This window comes from Schistocerca serialis, chromosome 10 (genome assembly GCF_023864345.2).
Source record: "Schistocerca serialis cubense isolate TAMUIC-IGC-003099 chromosome 10, iqSchSeri2.2, whole genome shotgun sequence".
In the NCBI taxonomy this organism is placed as follows: domain Eukaryota; kingdom Metazoa; phylum Arthropoda; class Insecta; order Orthoptera; family Acrididae; genus Schistocerca; species Schistocerca serialis.
The window spans coordinates 94431329-94457679 of NC_064647.1; the positions used below are offsets into that span (position 1 = coordinate 94431329).

The following is a 26351-nucleotide window of genomic DNA, read 5'->3' on the forward strand; positions in this document are numbered from 1 at the left end:
ATGATGAGACAATGGTTAATTTGAAATGTTAGGTACAATTATTACTAGTTGCCATGTTATGTTCAACAAGCATGTACAAAAAGTGATTAAATCATATATAATATGCTGTACACAGATGATGAAAATGTTTTTTGTTGATGTCATTGGGGGCTTACAAAATGGTATGAAGTGTGCTTGGCAGTTGTTCCTCGTGCAGGACATTTAGTATCTGCAGGATTTCAAACTGCCATATAATAACTATGGATTGCTTCACCCAGAATTGTTGCCATAACACTGTTTGGCTTTGCGGATCCAAACAATTGTTTGATAATGCATAAGACACCAGCCAGACACAGTTTTGTGTAGAGTATAAAAATGCTTCATTTTCTATTTGTTTGGGCACAGGATTATTCTTTTAAATGTAAGATACTTAATTGTACAACCTGAGCACTGATTTTTGCTTAGTAAAAGAAAAGGTAGAGTTAAAACATATATGATTGATATGTGTGTTCTTTGTTTGGGCTAATTGTTTTCAGTGGCTGTAGCTCTGTACAATAGTGTTTCTTGCCTGGTAGTAATTGGTGTATAAGAATGTGTTTCACAATACTATTTAAGGCCTATTTCCACATTTATTTGTTCAGACAGCTTCTTCTACATGGCCAATGGAGAACAGATTCTCCACCCTATGCTGTAATGACATTCCACCTCACTGTTACACATGGAGTCCATTTTGTCATTTAAAGTACTCGGACCTCCTGAAGAAAATGAGTAAACTAGTATCCGTTGTAAATCAACAGTAGGTTTTGGTTCTAGACTGTACTAAAAATTGTGTTCAGCATAGTGAACCCAATTAAACTTCAGAAAATGCTGCATTGTTCTATAATATGTGTAGTCCCAATGTGTCACAAAGAGTTGTAGCCTTACATTGAAAGACAATGGAGTCATTACGATTTAAGACAACATTAGTCTCGAATTACAATTTAGACACAAGAAAGTCAGAGCAGTATCTTCTCTTTCATCTTGGTAACAGGTGGTGTAGGGAACTTCATGAAACATTTTCGGTCTTAAAAAGATCAGAAATTCTGCAACTAGGCATATGAAGGGGCCGATGAATAATCATAAACGTTACTAAAGTAAGAAGCAGTAATAGTAGAGCTTATTAATGCCAAAAATAAAATTACATAACATAATGGAAATTCCAGGGCGGTCACCCAAATGTATTTGGGTGTCTGTGTGAAAGTCTGCGCTATTGCTGAAAAAGAACTAATGCTCAAAAGCAAAATTCACAGTTTGTTTTTCCAAAGGCAGTATGGTAAAGTTTCCACACTGCTGATAAGTGAAAGAGTAGGAAATATATATATATAAAAACAAAGATGAGGTGACTTACCGAACAAAAGCGCTGGCAGGTCGATAGACACACAAACACACACACACAAAATTCAAGCTTTCGCTTGTGTCTGTATGTGTGGATGGATATGTGCGTGTGTGCGATTGTATACCTGTCCTTTTTTCCCCCTAAGGTAAGTCTTTCCGCTCCCGGGATTGGAATGACTCCTTACCCTCTTCCTTAAGACCCACTTCCTTTCGTCTTCCCCTCTCCTTCCCTCTTTCCTGATGAGGCAACAGTTTGTTGCGAAAGCTTGAATTTTGTGTGTGTGTTTGTGTTTGTTTGTGTGTCTATCGACCTGCCAGCGCTTTTGTTCGGTAAGTCACCTCATCTTTGTTTTTATATAAAATTTTTCCCACGTGGAATGTTTCCTTCTATTATATATATATATGTATATGTGTGTGTGTGTGTGTGTGTGTGTGTGTGTGTGTGTGTGTGTGTGTGTGTGTGTGTGAACAGACAGATCAATCAATATTTAGAAGGCAATGGATAGCACGTTTTTCACATTACCCAGTGTTTAATTCCCTTTCTTGCAAGGGGACTTCAGACTGGCTGTCTTTGGTTTTGAAACATTGTTAACTAAAAGTCATCTGCAGTATATTTAAGCATAAATTGGTAACTGATTGTGTAGTGTTAGTGTTGTGCTTCAGAAATCATTCAGTCAGATTTCCCTAGTAGCATTTTTTACTTTTGTTTGTAAGTTCGGTATTTATTATCAGATGGATTGGGCTTAATTTGTGTGTGTACATTAACAGCATAAATGCCAAGTTATATGTGCATAAATAGGAAATGATGTTTTTTGTCCGGTTCACTTCATCTCGTGGTGTGCTTCAGTGTGCTCAAAGATGCTGGGCGGTGTGGGAGGGAGGCCGGATCCCGAGTGTGCGGGCCACCTGGTGCAGCTGGTGTACCTGCTGGACCGTGCCGTTACCCACGACGCCTTCCCCCCACACCACAAGCGCCGCCTGGCCCAGTGGCGCAGCCGCGTCCAGGACGCGTGGCGCTGTGTGCCGCTGCCCCTCCCACCCCCTCCGCCGCCTCTCCCTCCTTCGCCGTGCATTTCTGGCCCTGTGGTGTCGGGTCCGGGCCAGCACCAGTCGGGAGGGCTGCGAACAAGTGGCAAAAACAGGTGAGTCAATTTGCGAGTGATATCTGTCTGTCATCTGTCACAGTGGCGACGTAAAGCGTGCATTCGTAGTACACCTACGTACTTACTCCTTAACCCACTGTGCACTGTATGCAGAGGGTGTCTTGTACCACTGATGGTCAGTCCCTTGTGTATTCCACTTGCAAATGAAGCTAGGGAAAAACTACTGTCTGTGTGCCTCGGGGCCCTGAATGTGTGATGCACGTCATTGACAATAGGAATTTGTTACAGTTAGCACAGTAAGTTCCCTAACCTTTCGGACAGTGTTTTTCAAAAAGATCATCATCTTTATTAAGCATCTCCTTAATACTGGCACATTCATCGAACATACCAATAACGAATGTAGCAGTGTGCCTTTGGAATTGCCTCAGTATGTTTCTTTTACTCTGGACTGGTGGGGATGCAAAGCATTAGAGCAGTACTCAGTATTCTCTAGCGTGGGTGTTCCTTATGCATTCTGCATTATAAATGAGTTACTTCCACCATAATTTCCCCAATAAACTCAGTCAACTATTTGCTTTCCCTACAACCAACGCTTCATGCTCTTTCCATTTGACATCATTTTGCAATGTGATGCCTAGCTATGTAACAGACATGACAGTGTCAAATAGCATGCCACTAACATTATAACAAAAATAATTAATTATAAATAATATAATGTAAATGGAGAGAGCAGAAGAGTTGAAGGAAGAGGGGTGAAGGAGAAGGATTGGAGAGGTTTAGGGAAAAGTCTCCCAGAATCCTGGGTCATGGGAGATTTACCAGATAGGATGAGAAGGAAAGATTCCGGAAGGTTATAAAAGTTCAAGCCTTCTCTCTCTCTCTCTCTCTCTCTCTCTCTCTCTCTCTCTCTCTCTCTGTGCGTGTGTGCGCGAGAGAGAGAGAGAGAGAGAGAGAGAGAGAGAGAGAGAGAGAGAGAGAGAGAGATATCTCCAGATCCTGTCATACTTTCCTGGTCAAGTTTGACAATGTTCTTTGTCTCTGAGGAACACTTAACCACCTAGGACAGCATACTGGGTGCTATTACTTAGGGAGGAAAAATGCAATGACCGAAATGACTTGAACCAGCAATCCAGCAGTTACATCACAGCAAGACATATGACAAACTTGTTCCAGCTACTACCTGTTGCACTAAAGATTGTAGTTACTAGTGGAACTAGCTACTTATAATTGTTACATCTGAATAAAGATGGACAAACATTTTTTTATTTATATATTCGGGCCTCCTGTGGACCAACTGGGCATGTTTGAGAACATTTTTCAACTTTATGGACTTATCACAAGTTGTGCCCCTCCCAACCCCCACCCTAATCCCCCTTTTCCAATATTTTTTCCTCATACAGTTTGTCAGATCAGTTTTTCTGTGCCAGCACCAAGACTGGAATTCACTCGACATCCTCAGAAAAATATGGGTCCATTCAATATAACTCTTTGTGCTGTTCCATTTGTGCCAAGTTTATTTTCAAGGCCGATTATGTGTTTGTAGACAGGCATGCGGTGGCGGCGTTGACGATAGACACGTCGACGAGGCATAGTGCTTCAATGCTGTTGCAGATAGAGCTCACAGCGGAATGATTCCGCTGGCGTGCACTGCCCACTTATATATGGAGCGAACGACCTTGGTTGCGTTAACGCAGATGATAAGGGACTTAGACTCTGCAGGCACCAGCGAGAGAGTGTTATCATGGACGCGTGCTGTAGTAGCTCTAGCAGCGCATGTCTGCTGGTGCGCTGGCCTGGCTCCGAGCCAAGCGGGTTGCGTCACCGACTGGCTAGGTGCTCAGCGGGCAGTGCGGCACTATGCTTTGTTATTTTTTCAAACTGTTGCATTCTTGAGCCCCCGGTTCGAGATGTACCCTTGTCCGGTTAATGGCTGACGCTACAGATCACTTTATTAATAATTATAGTACAACGTTACATCACCAGTTAGTTACATTTTCAGCAAGTACACCAAGACCTTTCATCCACACATGTATTTTTTCATCATTACTAACTTTACGACAGGAGCGGGTATACAATGTATATATTACTATATACATAACTAGGTCTAGATTGGTACTTAGCATCTATCGGACGAGGCAAGACCTGGCATTGTGGAACAGATGCTAAGTCCCAATCTAGACCTAGTTATGTATATAGTAATATGCCTTTTACATTGTATACCTGCTCCTGTCGTAAAGTTAGTAATGATGGAAAAAATACATGTGTGGATGAAAGGACTTTGTGTACTTGCTGAAAATGTAACTCTAACTGGTGATGTAACGTTGTACTATAATTATTAATAAAGTGATCTGTAGCGTCAGCCATTAACCGGACAAGGGTACATCTCGAACTGGGGGCTCAAGAATGCAACAGTTTGAAAAAATAACAAAGCATAGTGCCGCACTGCCCACTGAGCGCCTAGCCAGTCGGTGACTCAACCTACTTGGCTCGGTGCCAGGCCAGCGCACCAGCAGACGCGCGCTGCTAGAGCTACTACAGCACGTGTCCATGATAACACTCTCTTGCTGGTGCCTGCAGAGTCTAAGTCCCTTATCATCTGCGTTAACGTAACCAAGGTTGTTCGCTCCATATATAAGCGGGCAGTGCACAAATGGAACAGCACAAAGTGTTATATTGAATGGACCCATATTTTTCCGAGGATGTCGAGTAAATTTCAGTCTTGATGCTGGCACAGGGAATACTGGAAATGGATGGTTTACTCTAGCTATCGTCCGATGTGAGAATGCCTCTCTACCTGGATTGGAATCATTTGCCAACCGTGATATAGAAAGCTTACACGTAGGCATCCTTGGCACCCCGAGTGACTGCCACTAATAGTGATGTATCCTATACAGTAATCTTAAGAGTTGTAGCACCTCTGGTGCCCCTCTCAGCTTGGTGGACCAACTGGTGGCTTGTTGCTTGGGCCTTAAGCTGCCCTGTGGAACACGTAACTTCTGATTTTCCAATAATTTTTAATTCAGAGTGCCGTTTCTAAATGCCTGACAGAGACAGATGAACTGTAAATGATAAATAAGTGACACACACACACACACACACACACACACACACACACACACACACACACACACATATATAAGTTATTGCACTGCAATACATAAAGCTGTACAGCAACATGTTGGATGTGCTTGCGGACAGATACAACTAGGCAGTGGTCTCTCGAGGCATGCATTACTGAATACAATATCGACAAGACTATGTATGTCCTGGGCACCACACTGTCAATTACTGTAGTAAACACTTGTCCCTATGTGAAGGCTATAGGAGACCCCTCTTGTAGACTGAATCTTGATGGATAGTCTCCAGTACAAACTGTAGCTACGAACAGCAACTCTGGACTCCGTTCGTACTCACTGTTGTACGCCAACACGGAATGTGAATCCCATTGCACCTGCGGCTGCTGCTTATCATAATGTGGAAGTCTGTCTCATTGGTGGCAGCTTGGGGATTGCCAGTTGGGCCATGAACCTCCTCACTTTCATGTAGTACCTGTTGCTACTATGATGTCAAGGGAGAGGGGGAGGAGGTGTGGATGCAACAAGCAATGAGGGCACAGGAGCAGTCTGTAGCTGGTGCCAAGCGCCTGCTCGTGCCTCAACATTTGCCTCGTGACCGTCTCAGAATGCCAGCCGGAATGAGGCGGAGGGCACACACCTGCATCTAACCCTTTCACGATGTCGACCTGCAGTGGCATCGTGATGTGGAATGGTGGCCCCTGGGTAGGCTGTGGTGTGAAGTGGAAAATTCCCAGATGTCTGTTGTCGACTCGGTGTCGGCTGAGGCATCGCGTCCGGGTCCACGTCCACAGGTTCGGGGCCCGGTTTTGGTGACACAGGACGCCGGGCCACTGGATGGACGCACACTGCGTCATCTGGGAAGGAAACAAATCTGTAAACAAAGACTCGGTGGCAAAATTGCCCATATTGCAAGGGCGAAGTTGGTTCTGCTGCCACTGCTGCTACTGGACTCTGTACAAGAAACGTTGAACTCCGTAATGATTGTACTCTCAGGTCATCTGAAAAAAATTTGTTGATTAGCTTTATACAGTGCCCAAGTGGGCACAGTATGCACTGGCCACCTTACTGCATGCAGCAGCTGAAGCAGTGTGCGGTGGTGTTGCCCGGGAGCAACTCTGCTAGTGAAGAGTGGTTGTGGGGCTAGGTGCAGTAAGACAAAAGGGAGAGCAGCTGAGCTTGCTCCCATGTGTGATGGGTGCATAGCTTGTCCATTTGCTGTTTGAAAGTGCGCATGAAGTTCTTCACTTCCCCCTTGATTGAAGTTGAAAAGGTACACTGATGATGTGACAAATGTCATTGCTTGTACAAAAGTGCTCAAATTCTTCGAACACAAAGTGGGATCCGAGGTCAGTTACTAACAACTGTGGAATACATTCAATGCAAAGTATGAACTGCAGAGACTGGAGTGTGCAATGAGTCACGGACACGACAAAAAGAAACTTGCTGTATATATGTCAGTGACAATAGGCCAACGAATGTTCAAGTAGGGTCCAGCAAAGTCCAAATGAATGTGCTGTCAAGGCGCTTCCAATTTTGGCCAATCAAAGAAATTTAGGTGAGGAGCTGCCTGGTGTTTCGCACAAGCATGGCACTGTGCATTCGTCTGTTCTTTTTGAGCGTCCGTGCCGAACAAAGTGCAATTTCTGCGAGCTAATTGTTTTGTGTGGACTAGCTCCAGTGACCCTGGTGGAGCATGCTGAGTAAATGTCTCTGTAGAACGTTTGGGATCACCACATGTGATTGTTCTGATTCGCTGCATAGCAAAAAAACACATTAGAGCACTGAAAAGTCTTGTCGACGTGCAGGGTATCGGGCAGATCACCAGGTTGATGATTTGTTTCACTGAGCGAGGCCAACCCGTGCAGATGTATTGCAACAAAATCTGAAAGTGCGTGTCTGCTGCTGCTGCTTCTGCTGCCGCCTGGGTGACCTTCCTGTGATAGAAAGGAAATTGGTCCAGTGTGTTCAACTCCTGTGAATTGATGAATCGATGACAACATATGATTCCGATGTGTAAAAGCCTACATCTGGTTCCACAGGAAGATGCAAGAGTGTGTTTACTTGACTTGCTTGGATGTGGGCATGTAAATTATCTCATGCTGATAATGCAAGAGAATAAGAACCCACCTTTGCAATTTGTATGCAGTGCAGTTTGGAATAAGCATGGCCCGTTTGAAAATTGACTGCAGCAGTTCGTGTCGGTGACTAAGTAGCATTGCCTTCCACACAGGTATTGGTGGAATTTATGCAGTCCATAAATGATTGCAAGAGCCTCCTTTTCTATCTGTGAGTAATTGTTCTGAGCGTTGTTGAGAAGTTTGGACGCAAAAGCCATTGGTCTGCCTGGAGAACTAATTCTGTACGAAAGTACCACACCGATCCCATATGAGGATGCATCTGTGGTCAAGGCAACTGGTTTACCAGGACTGAAATGGACCAGACAATGATCACTGAGCCAAATCTCTTTAGATTTCTGAAATGCAATGTCACATTTCTGGAACCACACGAAAGGTACATTTTTATGTCGAAAACGATGTAGGGGTGCTAAGATTCGAGCTGCATGAGGAATGAAGCGGATATAGTAGGGCATCTTCCCTACTTCTGACAATTCAGATTTTTTGGAGGCTGAAGTCACAAATAGCCTGCAAGTGACTGCTTCGGAAGAACTCATTGGGAATAGATCACATTACCTAGGTACTCAAGTTTGTCTAGAACAACACACTTGTCTTTGTTTGAAGTGTTGTCAGAGGCAGGCCTCAAATGTAACAGAGTACGCAAATCACTTGCCCTACTGCTGTGTGCCCTGGTACCATAATTTTATCCAAGTACTTTGTACTTGCAGGCACAAATGCAGTTAATTGTTTCAGATTATGTCGAAAGATCGCTTGTGCAGATGTGTTAAATTAAAGCAAGTGAAGAAATTTGTTGAGTCCCATGTTTGTATTAATTACAAAGACCCCTGTAACTCTTCATCTAATGGAATCTGCAGGTAGGCATCGTGCAGATCAATCTTGGAAAGCAGCGACCCGCTCCTAAGAGGTCCATAAGATCGCCAGGTCACAGCAGTGGGATGAATCGGCTACTGCTTGCAGATTCTCTGTCACATTAGTCTGTGGAGATTCTAAATTTACCTGAAGGTTTCATCATGAAAACTGACGGAGATGCTCATAAACTGGCTGTGATGGGTGCAGTGACGCCTTTTTCCTGACACTGTGCAAGTTCCTTTGCAACATGTTCACAGGCCACATACGGTACCACACGAACTCTGCAAAAGTGCAGCTGTGCATTGTCTTTTATCACCACATGGGGAACGAAACTGGTAGCTTAACCTAAGCCCTCAGCAGAGAAACCTTTAAATTCGTCACACACCTGAGCAATACTGTCTCCAGAGTTGAACAAAGTATCTGCTAGCACATTGTCTAAAACACACCACCAAACAGGTCAGTTGAGGCTAAAAATATTAGTACTGTCCAGTGAACCCCACAAAATCTAAAACGACATAGTCTTTTGCAAATTTTGACAGATGGTACGGAGCCTACAAGATCCTAAAACCAAAATATCCTGTTCATTAGGCCGGCCGGTGTGGCCGTGCGGTTAAAGGCGCTTCAGTCTGGAACCGCATGACCGCTACGGTCGCAGGTTCGAATCCTGCCTCGGGCATGGATGTGTGTGATGTCCTTAGGTTAGTTAGGTTTAAGTAGTTCAAAGTTCTAGGGGACTGATGACCACTGATGTTAAGTCCCATAGTGCTCAGAGCCATTTGAACCATTTGAACCTGTTCATTATACACTGTCATTGTAGTTGTCGACATCTGTAACTTGAAGTTTGACAAGCAGGTCATAAGTAGTGCGATTTAGCAATGACACTGAAGCACCCATGTCTAACAGAAACTGAAAACTTTGACCAGCAATAACAAGATTTCCGCAAAAAGTTTGTTGGAGTGGTGTTGCACTGAAGAAACTACTGATTATTTGTATTGCACAGTTTCATTGTTAAGATCTACACTAGCTTCACAACTTGGCTCAGAATGAACACGAACTTGGAAGTTCGGAGTTATGTGAGCATTTGTTGCGAGTGGAAGTCGCACCTGCAGACAAACAGCTCGAATGCGCCTATTCTTACCACATGCAAAATAAGTTGCGTAATGCGAAGGGCATCGGTCACATTTGTGAGATTCGAAAAACACAGGCAAGATTTCACCCAGGTAGATTTCCGGCCAGGTCATTTACATGGCGATCTGTGGTGTACCTAGCTGGGCCGCCATGTTTACCTTTGCAGTGGGGTGCTCGTGTTGCTGTGGAGTGTTCTCTTGGGGTGGGGCAACGGCACAAATGTTCCCTACTTGCAAACTATCAACTGTACTATAACATGGATCTTGAAAGACAATCTTCAAAACCTGTTGCAACTTGGGGGTCTGTATTTTAAGATTTGTTCAGATTTTACTATCTGCCACATTTTCAGTTATAATGAGTCATAAGTCACTATATTATCCACATTCACACTTAAATTTGCACTGTCATGTGAGACCCTGAAAATCTGTCGCACATTGCTCGTACATTTGACGTGGTTGTTTTTCGAGCCTAAAGAATTTAAATCTGGCAGCCACCACTTCGATCTTTTTACAGTAGTATTTGCAGAGTGCAAGAGTGAGCTCCTCGTAGCTAACTAGTTTGGGTCCCGTAGTACGGAATAATACACAAATGCGGTAAATGGTGACACTGACAATGGACAGAAAAAAAGACTGGGTCAGAGTACATTGAATTTGGCAAGTGACCGAGTGTGCTTCAAATTGTGACGAATATTCCGACCAGTCTTCCTTTTCTTCTTCAAACTGTCAAAATGGAGACAGCAGTGAAGGTTGTGCAGCTTGTGGTGGTGCAGTGGCAGAGTCCGTATCTCAGCTGCTGCCCTCTGCGTTTGGATGAACCCCTTCATCAGTTCTGTAATTTGATTCATTGACTGCATCTGTAACTGAAAAACTGATTTAGATTGAGGGGTGGTGCCACAGCATTCGCATTTGTTGCACCACTAATTGTGAGGCAGGCAGATGAGGGGGTTTGGAACAGCGAGTCTGACACGGTAAAAAAAAATGCAGATACAAACACGCAAGAAATCCTAAAGTGTAACTTGTCGACTGTGGCAGCACAGCAAGTAACTAGCAAAAATGAAGAGCACGAACTTGTAACTGAAAATATCCACAAGCACTAAAAGTTAATGAACAGACAAGCAAGGAACAGCAAAGTGACAGAGGAAATGATACAGTGCAATGAGTTCCGAAATATCGTAGCCAGATGATGATACAGGTTGTCTGGGTAGAATGGCTCGCACGTGTCGTATTAAGTTTAGATGTGGAGTGAGGAACTGTGATAATGCAAACAAGTTAGTGAGACACAAATATATGCTTTATTGCACAGCGATACTTAACTAAGGTTACACAGCAACTTGTTGCATGTGTTTGTGGACAGATACAACTAAGCAGTGGCATGTCAAGGTTGTGTTGCTGTTGACAGTGTCAACAATACTGTCTGTTCTGGGCACCATGTTGTCAATCCCTGTAGTGAATGCTTATCCCTATGTGAAGGCTGTAGGCAGCTCCACTTGTAGACTGTCTCACAGGCTAATCTCCACTGTAAACAGCAACTGTGGAACTCTGTGCTCACAGTTGTACACCAACACTGAATATGAATCCCGTTACTGCCTATGGCTGCCGCCTATCACAATGTGGAAGCCAATCTCATTGGCGGCAGCACAGATATTGCCGTTGGGGCTGCACTTGGGGGTGGTGACGAACATTGAGGCACCACCCATGGTGCCATTCAGAAACTGTCGCTGGTTGACGTGTTCAAAAAATTATTACATATCCTGTTTCCATTCATGCAAACCACGTGGCCATAAAACATCATTCTACATTTTCTTATTGCTAAATTTAGTTGTTAAGTTTTCTTCTACTAATCTTAATTGTGCCATCCTGTATTCACTATTGTTTTACTGGCTCCAATATGTATCGTAGGCTATTCCTATTTCTTTTCCATGTTTCCTGCTTCTTCTGTCTGTCAAATCTAGGTATTTGGCTGTGTATAAATATCCTGGTTTTATTACTGGAACATAGTGCTGCAATACTTGCACGAAAGGATATCTATATCTTAATACAATAAGGCAGCTTCAAATTTCTATCGGTCGCTTGTTAGGTTGGATTTGAATTTTCTATGATTTGCACTGGGTAAAACTTGACTCTTAACTCAACTATGTTACACACAACTAACACAGCATAACATTGCAGCAGCTCAGACAGACAGACAGACAGACAGACAGACAGACAGACCTGTTCTTCTTGCAGGCAAACACGTTTGCTTACTGGACAGACTTAAGAGTGAAACCTCAAGGTAGATTAAACTGGGACATTTGCCTTTTGCAGTAAGTGCTCTATCGTCTGACCTGTACAAGAATGACCGTGACTCATTCTCACATGTTAATTTCTGTTAGTACCTCATCTCTAACCTTCAAAACTTCACAGAAGGTGTTCTATATATCTTGCAGGAGTAGCACTCTCTGAAGAAAAGATAATGCAGAGACATAGGTTAGCCACAGCCCGGAGGATTGTTTCCAGAATAAAACTTGCGCACACTCTTCTGCCGAGTGAAAATTCGTATACTCGTCCACAATGCGGTATTTCTGACATGTGGTTATTTAAAGGTCTAGTTTGACAAGTTTGGGACAGATGAAGACTGTGGACTCATTGTAGAAACCACCCCAGCATTTGTCTCAAATAATTTAAGGAAGCCCAGGAAACCTGAAACAGGGTAGCTGGATGGAGATATGGCCTTAAACTTCCCGGACAAATACAAGAACAGGTTGATTGAAACAGCACAGCCGTATTTTGTTTGTCCCTAATGTACGATACTGTTTCCCTCGCACATTTTTGGAAAATGAAAATCTAGTGCTAGACTGTTCATTCATTTCTAGACACCAATCACTGCACACACTATTGGCTACCCTAAAGACTTCGGCAATGAAGTTTGATTTCTATTTTGCATACAACTTTCCATTTGCATACCTGAAAAATTTTGTTGGCACTCCTTCATGACGAGCGAGATGTTGAGCTCTGACAGGGAAGGGAATAGTAGTATTATCCATTGCAGAGCTTCAGTGTAAGGTTTTCCACATACAGGCAGCATTGTAATGCAAAAAAGTATGTTGTGAAATAACAGGTATTGATGATATTTGTTACCACCTTTACCAAATCCTAAGCGGTGTTACCTAAGCATTACTTCATTGTGTGGAATATATTGATTAACAGGTACTGCATTTTCAAGCCATTTTTAGTGCTGTCTAAGTTCCTTGGGTAATTTGTTCTAAAATTTTATTTCTTTTAGAAAATTCTGTTCTGAAGTTTAGAGTTAGTCTTCCTTGGTAAATGAAGTTGTCTAGCTCTTCTTCCATGGTTATCAACAGAGCTGTTCAGCAGAAATTATCAGTATTTTTGATGTGCATAGCTGGTTGGTAATTGTACTCACATTGGGTAGTTAAAATCCCCAATGTTTTGAACTTTTTCTTTAGAATGAGACCATTTACCATTTTTGATTAATATCCTTATGGCCCTCATCTGCAGTTTGAAAGGTGTCCACAGATGTTGTGTGTTTGTTACCCAGAAACTTCAGTATCTAAGAGTTACGGTTATATATGAATAGTACATAATCAGGACACTGATTATTACATATTGGTGGTGGTGGTGGTGGTGGTGGTGGTGGTGGTGGTGGTGGTGGTGGGACTGTATGAGCATAACATACTGCTGAAATTCTGTTTGCAAGTATATTTGTGTGTGTGTGTGTGTGTGTGTGTGTGTGTGTGTGTGTGTGTGTGTGTGTCCTCACCACTTCTGCTAAGAATAGGTTTTCGGCCCTAAAAGATTTGTGTTTTTATTACAGTCTATACAGACAACATAGATATGTAGTAGTGTCCTTTTCTCTCTTCATAATGTTCAGTGGAACTTCCTTGGGGGTATCGTGCTTTATAAGCAAAATGTTATGTTGCTTTCTTCAGTTGCTATAAGACTGTTGTCATCCGAAAAGAGAAATTTGGACACACACAAAATAGCATTGAGGGAACATGAAGATATCACTGTTGTTGAGGAGAAACAGTACAGACAAGTTTGATGGTAGAATTATAAATACACAGCCACTGCCGTATCCACCCTCGCTGCAGCCTGAATGATCTTGTAGGCTTAAAAAATCAAATGTTCCTACACAATTTCATCCGTCTGCTACACATTGATGGAGAAAATCTGTGTGAATATTAACAAAATAAAACAATGGATAATTAAAGATAGAATAACAATATGAAGTGTGTGTTCATGCCTCATTATTAAATGTCTTGTTGGTACTTCACTTATAATTTCCAGAATTATTTGGTCTGTGTTACGCTCCAGGTACAGAAAGTTGCTGCAACACGTTGCCATAGTTTTGACATAACAGTAACTTTATAAGTGTTTCATCACTCTTAAGTTCTTATTTACATTGCTGTTTCTATGTTAATGCTACACAGCAACTCTAGACATGTGGTGGTAGTGGGGTTAAAGCAAGAAAGTTAGTTTCCTCATCTGCAAAGGACTGTGACAAAGATGTTGTAAGACATCAAACCTGATCACCAACAAAGAGAGGTGTGTTGTATCTGATGATAAGGATGACTCTAGCTAGCTACATGGTGCAAAAGCTGAAGGAATAATACAAAGAATGAGAACTGGCAACATACAGAAAACTGAATAGATAGACGGAGGCACAGATGTAAAAAAACCTAGACTTGCATTGACAAATCATAGTATGTGATTCTTTCAGATACTTTAGAGCATTGCAGTCATCCAGTAGCAGAAGCAAAGTTAGCACAAATAACAAAATAGCTAAAAAGAGCAATAAGACAACTAGAAGATGTTTTCTAGCGTGGGAAAATAATGAAGGACAAAGCAAGGCTACTTGCACTGGAAATGGAAAGGTGATGATGAATGCAGTGGAAACTAGACAGCTATGTACCGTGGCCTTCTAATAAGAATCGATGAAGAAAGGGAAAGGTGGAAAGCTGGAAATAAGAAACTGTCAGCTGTAAGAAACATTTGCAGTATGAAATTGAAGTTCCTTTTTCAGTTTAAATCCTTTGTCTATCCAGGTAAAGACCATGTGAGCATCTGGCTTTTGCTGTCCATGATTATCTGAATATTTAAGCCAAGTAGAATACCTGCGCTATGTATACATACACAAAATCACTACCTGTGCAATTACAGCACGAATATCATAGCTGCACGTTAGGTGCAACCACAATGGGATGTGTGTGTGTGTGTGTGTGTGTGTGTGTGTGTGTGTGTGTGTGTGTTGAGAGGCCAGACAAATGTGTGGTTCCCGAAGAGGGCAGCAGCCTTTCTGTAGTTGCAGGTGCAACAGTCTGGGTGATTGACTGATCTTACCTTGTAACATCAACCAAAACGGTCTTTCTGTGCTGGTACTGCAAATGGCTGAAAGCGAGGGGAAACTACAGCCGTAATTTTTCCCGAGGGCCTGCAACTTTACTGTGTGGTTAAACGATGGTGGTATCCTCTTGGGTAAAACATTCCACAGGTAAAATAGTCCACCATTCAATTCTCCAGGTGGGGACTGCTCAGGAGAACATTGTTATCAGGAGAAACAAAAATGGCATTATTTGATCAGAGCATGGAATGTCAGATCCCTTAATCAGGCGTATAGGTTAGAAAATTTAAAAAGGGAAATGGATAGGTTGAAGTTAGATATAGTGGGAATTGGTGAAGTTCGGTGGCAAGAGGAACAGGACTCCTGGTCAGGTGAATACAAGGCTATAAATACAACATAAAATATTGGTAATGCAGGAGTATGTTTAATAATGAATACAAAATATGAACACAGATAAGCTACTATGAATGGCATAGTGAACACATTACTGTAGACAAGATACACGAAGCCCACACCTACCTCAGTAGTCCAAGTTTATATGCCAGCTAGTTCTGCAGATGATGAAGAGATTGAAGAAATGTATGATGTGATAAAAGAAATTATTGGGATAGTTAAGGGACATGAAAGTTTAATAGTCATGGAGTACTGGAATTTGATAGGAAAAGGAAAAGAAGGAAAAGTAATAGGTGAATATGGACTGGGAGTAAGGAATGAAAGATGAAGCTGCTCAGTAGAATTTCGCACAGAGCATAACTTAATCATACCTAACACTTGGTTTAGGAATCGTGAAAGGTGGTTTGTATATGTGAAAGAGGCCGGGAGACACTGTAAGGTTTTGGATAGATTATATAGTGGTAAGACAGAGATTTAGGAACCAGGTTTTAAATTGTAAAACATTTCCAGCGGCAGATGTGGACTCTGACCACAATTTATTGGTTATAAATTTTAGATTGAAACTGAAGAAACTGCAAAAAGGCAGGAATTTAAGATGGGATCTGGATAAACTGAAAGAACCAGAGGTTTGAGAGAATTTCAGAGAGAGCAGTAGGGAACGATTGACAAGAACAGGGGAAATAAATATGCTAGAAGAAGATTGGGTAGCTTCGAGAGGTGAAATAGTGAAGGCAACAGAGGATCAAGTAGGTAAATAGATGAGGGCTAGTAGAAATCCTTGGGTAAAAGAACAATTATTGAATTTAACTGATGAAAGGAGAAAATATAAAAATGCAAGCGAAAAGGCATACAAACATCTCAAAAGTGAGGTCTACAGGATCACTAGGGGGTTAAGATAGATACTATCTATAGGAAAATTAGAGACCTATGGAGAAAAGAGAACTAACTGTATGAATATCAAAAGAAACCCAGTTCTAAGCAAAGAAGGGAAAGCAGATAAATGGAAGGAGTATATAGAGGGTCTATACAAGGGCAATGTACTTAAAGGCAATATTATGGTAATTGAAGAGGGCGTAGGTGAAGATGAGATGGTAGATAAGATACTACATGAAGAATTTGACACATCACTGAAAGACCTGAGTCAAAACAAGGCCCCTGGAGTAGACAACAATCCATTAGAACTACTGACAGCATTGAGAGAGCCAGCTGTGACAAAACTCTTCCACCTGTTGAGCAAGATGTAAGAGAGATACCCTCAGACTTCAAGAAGAATATAATTTCTTCAATCCAAAAGAAAGCAGTTGCTGACGTGTGTGAAAATTACCGAACTATCAGTTTAATACATGACGGTTGCAAAATACTAACACGAATTCTTTACAAACAAATGGAAAAACTGGTAGAAGCCGGTCTTGGGAAGATCAGTTTGGATTCTGTAGAAACATGGGAACACGCAAGGCAATACTGGCCCTATGTCTTACCTTAGAAGATAGATTAAGGAAAGGTAAACCTTCGTTTCTTGCATTTCTAGATGTAGAGAAAGCTTTTGACAATGTTGACTAGAATACACTCTTTCAAACTTTGGAGGTGGTAGGGGTAAAATACAGGGAGCGAAAGGCTATTTACATTTTGTACAGAAACCAGATAGCAGTTATAAGAGTCAAGGGATGTGGAAGGGAAGCAGTGGTTGAGAAGGGAGTGAGACAGGGTTGTAGCCTATCTCCGATGTTATTCAATTTGTATATTGAGCTAGCAGTAAAGGACACAAAAGAAAAGTTTGGAGTAGGAATTAATTCCACGGAGGAGGAAATAAAAACATGGTTTGCTGATGACATTGTAATTCTGCCAGAGACAGCAGAGGACCTGGAAGAGCAGTTGAACAGAATGGACAGTGTCTTGAAAGGAGAATATAAGATGAACATCAACAAAATGAGAATAATGGAATGTAGTCAAATTAAATTTGGTGATGCTGAGGGAATTTTTATGAAATGAGTCACTTAAAGTAGTAGATGAGTTTTTCTGTACAGGAAGCAAAATAACTGATGGTCGAATTAGAAGGGATATAAAATGTAGGCTGGCTACGCCAAGGAAAATGTTTCTGAAGAAGAAAAATTTATTGTCATAGAGTATAGATTTAAGCATTAGGAAGTCTTTTCTGAATGTATTTGTATGGAGTGTCACCATGTATGGAAGTAAAACACAGATGATAAATAGCTTAGACGAGGATAGAAGTGGTGCTACAGAAGTATGGTGAAAATTAGATGGGTATATTGCACAACTGACGAGATACTGAATAGAACTGGGGAGAAGAGGAATTTGTGCCACAACTCTACTAGGAGGAGGAATCGGTCGGTAGGACGCATTCCGAGGGATCGACAATTTAGTATCGGAGAGAAGTGTGGAGGGTAAAAATTGTAGGAGGAGACAAGATATACACAGAGCAGATTCAGAAAGATGTAGGTTGCAGTAGATGGCAGTGAAGCAGAATAAAAATAAAACACCACAGGTATAACACTTGGTAGTTATCAAAATGCTCTGCAGGCTGAAATTTTTATGTGGTATGTTATTTGTTGTAGGTGGCAGAACACTCAACAGCACTTTGGGTATTCGGGAGGCCACAGCAATGGCTACTCTCACGGGAACAGGTTCCAACAGCCACCTCCTTCTCACCCGCGGAAGAGTGGGGTTTTCTCACCTACGGGTCCCATCCAAATTCAGCAGAGGGTGCAGGCACCGACCAAGAGAGCAGAACACACGACACCACCAGTGCTTTCGGTGAGTTCATTTTCGTATTCAGACTGAAAATACAAGTTACAAATTACTGTGTGAAGACTGGTTTGAGGCTGCTCTCAACACTAGCGTGTCCTGTACACGCCTGTGTAGCTGCTGCAGCCTACAGCCATTTGAACCTGTTCATTGTGTTTGAGACTTTGTCTCTCAGCAGATTTTACCCTCCTACACTTCCCTTCGTTACGAAATTGACAGTTCCTTCATGCCTCAGGTTGTGTCCCACCAACATGCTTCTTTTTGTTAAGTACACCACAAAATTGTTTCCCTAATTTGATTAAGGACCTGTTTGCCAATTATCTGACTTGACCACCTTATCTTCAGCATTCCTCTGCAGCACTACATTTCAAAAAGCTACTGTCCAGACAAATGTCTACAGAAGACTCTTCCTAACACATTAAATTTGTATTAAATTTTAGCAAATTTCTCATTTTCAGAAACATTTTTCATGTTATTTCTGTTCTCCATTTTATATCTTAGTTTGTCTATTGTTATTGTGCTGCCCAATAGCCAAGACTCTTTCACCGCTTTAGTGTCTCATTTCCAATGTAATTCTGTCGACACCTCACGATTTAGATTACTGTCTGTTCGCTGTTTGTTTTTGTTGATTGTAAACTTATTAATTCTTAGTTTTCTAAATGTGTGATCTTGCACACACATGAAAATTATAGAGGGAGACGGAGGCTTGACTGCTACAGTATGCTGGTTCAAATGGACATGATTGCATCAATTGTGCAGATGTAAAAAAACTTGTACAAGATGGACTAGTGTGGACAGCTGCATCAAACCAGTCTGTGCACTGAAGATAACAATTTGTAGCAATGATCAAAAAGTTTTGTGATGGGGACCTTATGATATGGGAAGATACAAAAAGGTGCACAGTTTGTAAAAGGTTGCAAAAAATGGGGACTACTATAAATTTTTATTCCATTGTAAGTATACATTACTGATAAAATTTCCTGGCAGAGTAAAACTGTGACTCAAACTCGCGGCCTTCGCCTGTTGATTGAGCTACCTGGTACTGTCAGGCCTTCCAAGGCCTGTTCAGATGGTGTTTAGTTTTAAGGGCATTATTGACAATTGCCTGCTGTACAAGACTCCCCCACGTCTTTCTGTCGATTGCTCTGCTTGTCCATTTGATGTTGATGTTCATCCTTAACTGTCTCTTCCTCTTCCTCTGGTTCCATCTATTGTACTGCAGGATGCAATTCTTGGTAGTGTCATTCCATATATAATGCCTGCCAAGTCAATTCTTCTCTTCTTAGCACTTTGATGTGATGGTATTTGTATAGTTCTCTTAATTCATTTTGTCCCATGCACAAAATGGAGGATATATTCATCATATTTAGGTTAAAAAATTTTCATTAGTATTTTTCTTTCGAACAGTTTTCAACCTCTTCCCTTATAAATATGAATGCTTAACATCTGTATAATGTTATCGGTACAAAAGCCAATTGACGGAAGTGAATTTTGAAGTTAGTACTAGCCAGGATAGGTCTCCAGTGGTGGATCAACTTTTTCAAAATTGTCTATACAGGAATGTAGGTCAAGACGTCAAGGTTCACACTCTGAAGCCATTTATCCTGGTGGGTCCTTGTTTGGGACTAATCAAAGAAAAAAATTTTCAGAATTTCGTGTGGTGCTCTTCAGCTTTTAAAAAAGGGGCAATTAACAGACAGGTTGTGCAGCGTAATAGCTTAGGTACGGGCCTCATTTCCAAGAGGTTGTGGGTATGAATCTTGTCAAGTCCTTTGAAACTTATTTGTAGATCATTATCGAAATGACTTTGGGCATTATTTTTTATTCAGTCAATTGGGGTTAATTGTGGTATTTTAAAATTTCTATGACTTTGTTGCATCATTCCAATTGACAGATCAACTTTTTCAAATTGCTATAATTTTTTTTCGTATTATTCATTTTCGTATTGGAGTCTTTATGCATGTAATTTAATTACTGTTATGTATTAACATTGATTTAATTTCTTTCATTTTATCATCCTAGATCTTTGACCTAGATATAATGTTCATTTTTTGCGTTACTCATTTTGTCTGAATTTAGATTTATTTATAATCTGTTCATTCGTGTAGAGCTTCGTCTATGCCACTTGGTCCATAGTAGAATAAGAATTGTTTTAAATATTGGTACGACATTAACCATTCAAAAAATTTAATCTTATAATGAAAAGTACATTTTTGATACCATTTCACAGTCAATATAAGTAGATTATTTCATTTCTTGTTTTTTAATCGATACACCAACAGTTTCAAATGTTTAATTATTATGATAGATAAATAGATATGATAGATAAATAATTAAATTCACTTGCACCAAAATCCTGAGTGGGGAGATGAATGATACGAAGAAAAAGAAACCAACTGGAAAAGTTAATATGTTGCTTAAAATGTGACAAAGGAATAGAAATTGGAAAATTACATTTAAGCAATTATTTGAATAAAAATCATGACCAGTGTCATTTTGATAAACATATAAAAATCAAAATTTTCAAAGGACCATGCGAGATTCGAACACACAACCTCTTGCACGTGAGGTCTACACCTTAACTGTTAAACTGTGCATCCACTCTGTTAAATGTTCATTTTTTAAAGCTGAAGAGCACCATGTGAGATTTAAAATATTTTTCTTTTCCTGCGAATGAGGGCTCACCAGGGTACCAGTAAATGGCAGAAGAATGTGATACTTGGGATCTTAACATACATATTACTGTATAGCTGATTTCAAAATGTTAATTCCACTGCCGGGGACTCTCCTTAGAAGTGATCTTCAGAGCAGTCAGTAGTCTTGGAAGGAAATCCATCTGCAACTCTAAGGTACATCACTTCTGATGATTTTGTTACTCAGGACAACTTTGTTACCACCACATATTTCTTATGCATAAGCTGATAGATATAATACCCACAATGAATTTTGATAAGATATCTCTTTGGCCAGGTTTCTGCAGAGTCATCCAACCTGCCAGTGCCCGTCCACGTTCCAAGCGTCAGGTGTGTTCTGCCGCCTCCACAGCAGCAGAGGCAGATGCCGGCCGCCCCGCCCCGGCCGTCTCCCGTCCCGTCAGGCCCACCGCCATCGTTCACAGGCTTGTTTACGCAGCCTCCAGTGGAGCTGCAGGCACGTCAGGAAGAGTGTGCTAGAAACGTCCGCACAGACGTGGATGCGAACGACATGGAACTGGATTCCCGCCTGGAGTCCCTATGCCTCCGCATGACAGAGCACGCCCTGGGGGGCAATGGTGAGAACTAAGGTTACCTGTTGAGACCACATAAGTATCTTCCCATTTCTATTTTGAATTCTTTCTGTTCCGTGCAGTGTGTCATACCATCTCAGTGGGACAATGCAATTTGTAATTTCTCTGCAATTTCTAATCTCAGTGGAAGAAAGTGACTTCACAGAGATTTAGGCTGGATCCATTCCAGGACTACATCATATATACAGTGGTCGATGGTTTTTTTGTAACTGTTTCACTCGCAGATCCTGACTGGTGTCTGTAATACTGCACATATCGTCCAGTAGAGTTTGTCCTGTATTTAAGCCAGTTCACAGATAATTAATTTTTAGCTGCAGAACAGTTTTACAAATTGGGCAGAAGGAAAGCCACTATTATGCTGACAACCAACAACATTGTAAACAAATGCCAGTAATCCTACATTAGCATTTGGTAATGATAGAACAGATTGTCGAACTGGCTTAATCTATGACGGTCTCCAGTTACTCGTGTCAATACTGGATTACAATTTACATTTCCTTCCATTGGCACTAGATGTTTTGCTAACAATGTTGTTTTGTACTAGCATTACATATGTTGCTGACAAAAGTGCCACAGATACTGACCCACATGAAGCAGTGTTTTTTACTTTTCATTACAAATGTTATGAAATGTAGCTTTGTGTGCATGGATTTTGGACAGCCACAAATCACTTGTGCTTTCAGAGGATTATTGTTAAAACAAAGGTGATGTTTGCATGTGTGTTCCCAAAGTATTTGCATGTGCTGTATAATTTTGTGTGGATGTGTGGTTTAGAACATGGCAAAAAAGCTAATATTATTTCTCTTGTTTTTATTATATGAGGCTTTAAAAGTGTGACAACTAGCTCTGGTCATGTTAAATGTTACTTATAATCTGGTTGAATCTTAACCAGCAGAGCTGGTTTTGTAGACCATGCTACCTGTGGTAGCTACTATAATTTCCACATATTATTAGAAACTAGGAACAGTTTTATTTAGAGTGTGTGTGTGTGTGTGTGTGTGTGTGTGTGTGTGTGTGTGTGTGTGTGTGTGTGTGTTTCAATTTTTTTCTTCAGGTGTAATAAAAATAAGAGTGTAACTTTTCTTTCACCATGTGCAATAGCCAATAAAAATAGTAAAGTTAGTTTGCTATGCAAAAGCCAAATTATTAGCTATGGAAGTTTTAGCTGTTGTGTGTGGATGTCTTTTAAGTTAATTAACAGACAAACCTTCTAGCTGAGGTCAGAATTGATTTAATTTTGTTAAAGAGTTAAAACTTCCATTGCTTTTCAGTGTTGCTTTCTGATTACAGGCTCAGGTGGTTAAATCTTAAATGTGTTTTGTGCTATCAAACTAAAGAAGAACTGAATAAACTCCTTTACCATATTGGCTCTAATGTATAGGGGATTTGCATAACATTTTTGAAGGCATAAAGCCGTATTTGAGGGGTGTGACTTGTACTTGTGCTGTTTGATATTTCCTGATCACAACAGTACTGTTTTCATAAGACTGACTCACATCTTTTTGCAACTTAATGTTAAATTTAAATGTTAAGAGACCTATATACATGTATATTATACACCTAATGCAGTATACAAAGATAATTTACTTTGGAGAAAATGAGGTCTGTAAATCAGGTTTGCAAAAAACTAACACTATAGTACAATTATAAGTAAAGTAATGGCACATAAAGGTTTTTGTTTTCTGCTTCACTGGTAACATTAAGGGAAGCTTTGGAGCATTATATCTGTGCATAAATGTGGTAGAGGCGTGTTAAATGTGGGAAAAAGATTGTACATATTAATCTGTAATAGTCAAAACTGTGTGTCTGATAAGTATAGGTGCACATGCTCTTAAAAATATGGTCATTGTCATTGCTACATATCTGGTGTTTTTACAGTATTTACATATGTTTTTCAGTAAATGTTGTGGTTTATATTTGATGGAAGAGGTGAGAGAGGTAGATATTTCTTCCATTATTAGTCCTATATAAAACTCGTTACTTCCTTCATATATGACAAGTGAGGTTTAAATGCAGTGTATTAACTTTTTATTTGGTGCTTTATTTCTTATTAGGCATACTTAAATAGATGAATGTTTCAGTCATATATCCTTAATTTTGAAAGATAGATGGAGTGGCGTTATGAATTAAAGTCCATTGTCTATACTACATCCAAACGCAGGCGTCTTGGAACGACTGAAGGGGAATAGTTTGTTTTTTTTTTTTGTGAAGGGGTGGGGCGGGCGGGCGGGAGGGGGAGGGAGGCAAATTATTGTTGGCTGTGGTACATAGTACTGCCACTATTGTAATATTTGGAGAGGTTTGAACAGTGATTCTCAGCCCTCTAATGCTATTAGTGTTGGGACAGACCAGTTTGTCATGTAATGGTACTATTGTGATGTGCCATAGTTGTAGTGACTGTTATTTTTTAGTGTGTACTTAATTCACGATTCATTAGCAGTGTGAAAATGTGAATTGCTTGGAATTCAAAATCTGTACAATTGTTCAGGCTTGCATAATTGGTGACCTAGCAGTTTTTCTGCTACATACACCTGGCTGATTACATAGCTTCAGTTTCCTGTGTAATTTACTTGATATTTTTTCACTTTATTAACTATAGGTTTTATTTTTTGCTGTTTCTACATTAAACACAGAAAAGTATGAAAAAAAATCATTTCCTTATCTTGCATGGATGCTTGATCTATGGGCTACAGACTTAAAGCTGTGCAAAAGTCTTTGTTGAGTATTTGCATTAAATTTTCTATTTGAATAGAAAAATAAGGACATCATGAGAGGTAAAAAGCTGTAATGTGCTGTCATTCTTGTAAGAGAAATATTAACTCAAATTTCCACACTGGTGATACTGGAGTAGGTAAAAATGAAACATTTGAAAGTGCTTTTATTTAAATATCCAATAGAAGTTTGAAATACACAGTGGCTCTGGAAAACGGGCCGTATATTTAAACACATTTGGACATTTTATGAATTGGGAGCAAAGCATTACTTTAGATGTTGAATCTATCTTGCTGTTTTTAGTTTGAGGCTGGGGCTGGAGGAGGTAGGGGGCTGTAGCTGAGCATAGAAATCCATTTGATAGTTGTAGACCTTACCATTTCATAAATTATCTACATGGAGTACTTCAGTTGTACATCGACCCCTTTATGTTGTGCTAGTGAATCTCGTTGGTGTACTCTGCAATGAAGTATATTAAACTCTGAGCAGAAATTTGGAGAACAGATGCTGAGGAAGCCCATGTTGTACTAAAGTTTCTTGTGGTACCCACAGAAAAATGTAACTGGTGCAGAAATTTTGAAAAGTAAGTCTCTGATTCATTGGAGCCGAAACACAATTGTAGGTAATCTATACAAAGTCTCTTTCATTATCCTGCTGCAATTAGGCAAAGCAGATACTGTTACTATTATACTTATATATGGACATACCAGTCCATGGCATGCTTTATTGCACAAACTGTAGCTCTGCGCCACATTTGAAGCCAATCAGTGCAGGGGAGCAGAGAAAAATAATCGATACAAGGGTCACTCAATAAATGTCATCTCGCATTTCTCTTTCTAACAGTTTGTTCATACAATGTAGGCTTTTGCGGCCAGTGTTGTCTTCAGTTGAAACTTCCAGGCTGAGAGGCCGTGGTCGATGTATAAAATTTCCACCTGACGTATCGTCTCCATCTGCGGGAGACATCTTCTGAGGTCGTCCAGCTACTGCCCTCAGAAGATGTCTCCCGCAGATGGAGACGAAATGTCAGGTGGAAATTTTATACATCTACCACAGCCTCTCAGCCTGGAAGTTTCAACTGAAGAGTATATTTGTTCTTAAGTGATTGATGTTGTCACCAGATTATATCAATATTTTTCTTGCATGTACTGTTTTTCTACGTTTTACTGCCCTGTTGTGTAAGAGTGTGTATTTCCTTTCGGTAAGAGCTCGTCATGTGCTTGTAGCCATGTTCTCACTGCATGATTTATGCTGTCTTCATCTCTTTAGTTTGTCCAGTCTTCACATATACCTCAGAATTAATGGTTGACCTATTTGGCAAGACATCCATGAAAATGTCATCACCACTATCCCAACAGTCTGTCACCATGATTTTTCGCCAGCATAGGAAGCTGCCTTGAAATTATTTTGTTGTGGGTTGTGTTGCTCTAGTGACAGCCTTTATTTCTGTTTCCAGATCCAATGCACTCATGTTTCCTTGCCTGTAACAATCCTTGACAGAAAGGCCTTTTAGTTGGTCTCGTAATGTTCCTGCAGTTGAGATAAAATGTCTTTCCTTTTAATTTTGTGGTCTGTTGTGAGCATTCGGAGAACTCGTCTGGCAGTGGTTGTGATAGGTCATCCCGAATGGGGCTGATCTTGGAAATCAGTTTCTGCACTTCATGACACTTAGACTCTTTACCTGTCACTGACAATACTTGTACCATCTATATCATTACCATACACTGCATACACAAGTCTATGGATGTTCACCAGGATTTGTTTTTCTGCAACCAATAATTCATTTACAGGAAGTAACTTGTAATAAGTGTCTGGCACTGGCACCATTTTTAGAGTTCACTATGGCCCAACCATCTCTCCAAGATGCTAGAAACATGGCACATGGGCAGCACAAACTTCAGACTTGAAGCACGTAAAGAGACTGTAGACATCTTCCTATGCTGTCTCTCAGCTGCTTTATACTGAGCAGTAGGTGTAGAGACGACAAGTTTGATGTCAATGGCTCTTACACAAGTCACTCAAGTTTAAACTATTTCTAAATGTTATGAAGACATTTCATTATGGGCTGTCCTACTAATGTGCCATCTTCAGTCACAATATTTGTTCTTGTTTAAGTAACTCATTTCAGAGCTTCCACTCTGTTTTAAAAAACTACTTGACATTTTTGGGTTTCAGTTTACTGCATTCAGGTGGTCATAAATTGTTCACGTTC

The 26351-nt window shown here is 40.6% G+C and overlaps 1 protein-coding gene and 1 non-coding gene across 2 annotated transcripts in view; both read left to right on the top strand.

Moving 5' to 3' along the window:
- Positions 1-22084, top strand: part of LOC126424956 (protein Smaug homolog 1) — a 118003-nt gene extending 95919 nt beyond the window's left edge. Inside the window, 3 exon segments of the mRNA XM_050087825.1 lie at positions 2201-2495; positions 17952-18150; positions 21112-22084. Coding sequence (XP_049943782.1) covers positions 2201-2495; positions 17952-18150; positions 21112-21564 — 947 coding nt within the window. The 3' untranslated portion in view covers positions 21565-22084.
- Positions 176-301, top strand: LOC126425543 (small nucleolar RNA SNORA79). Its single transcript, XR_007576377.1, has one exon. It is a non-coding gene; the product is annotated as a small nucleolar RNA SNORA79 (small nucleolar RNA).
- Positions 22085-26351: the final 4267 nt, after the last annotated feature.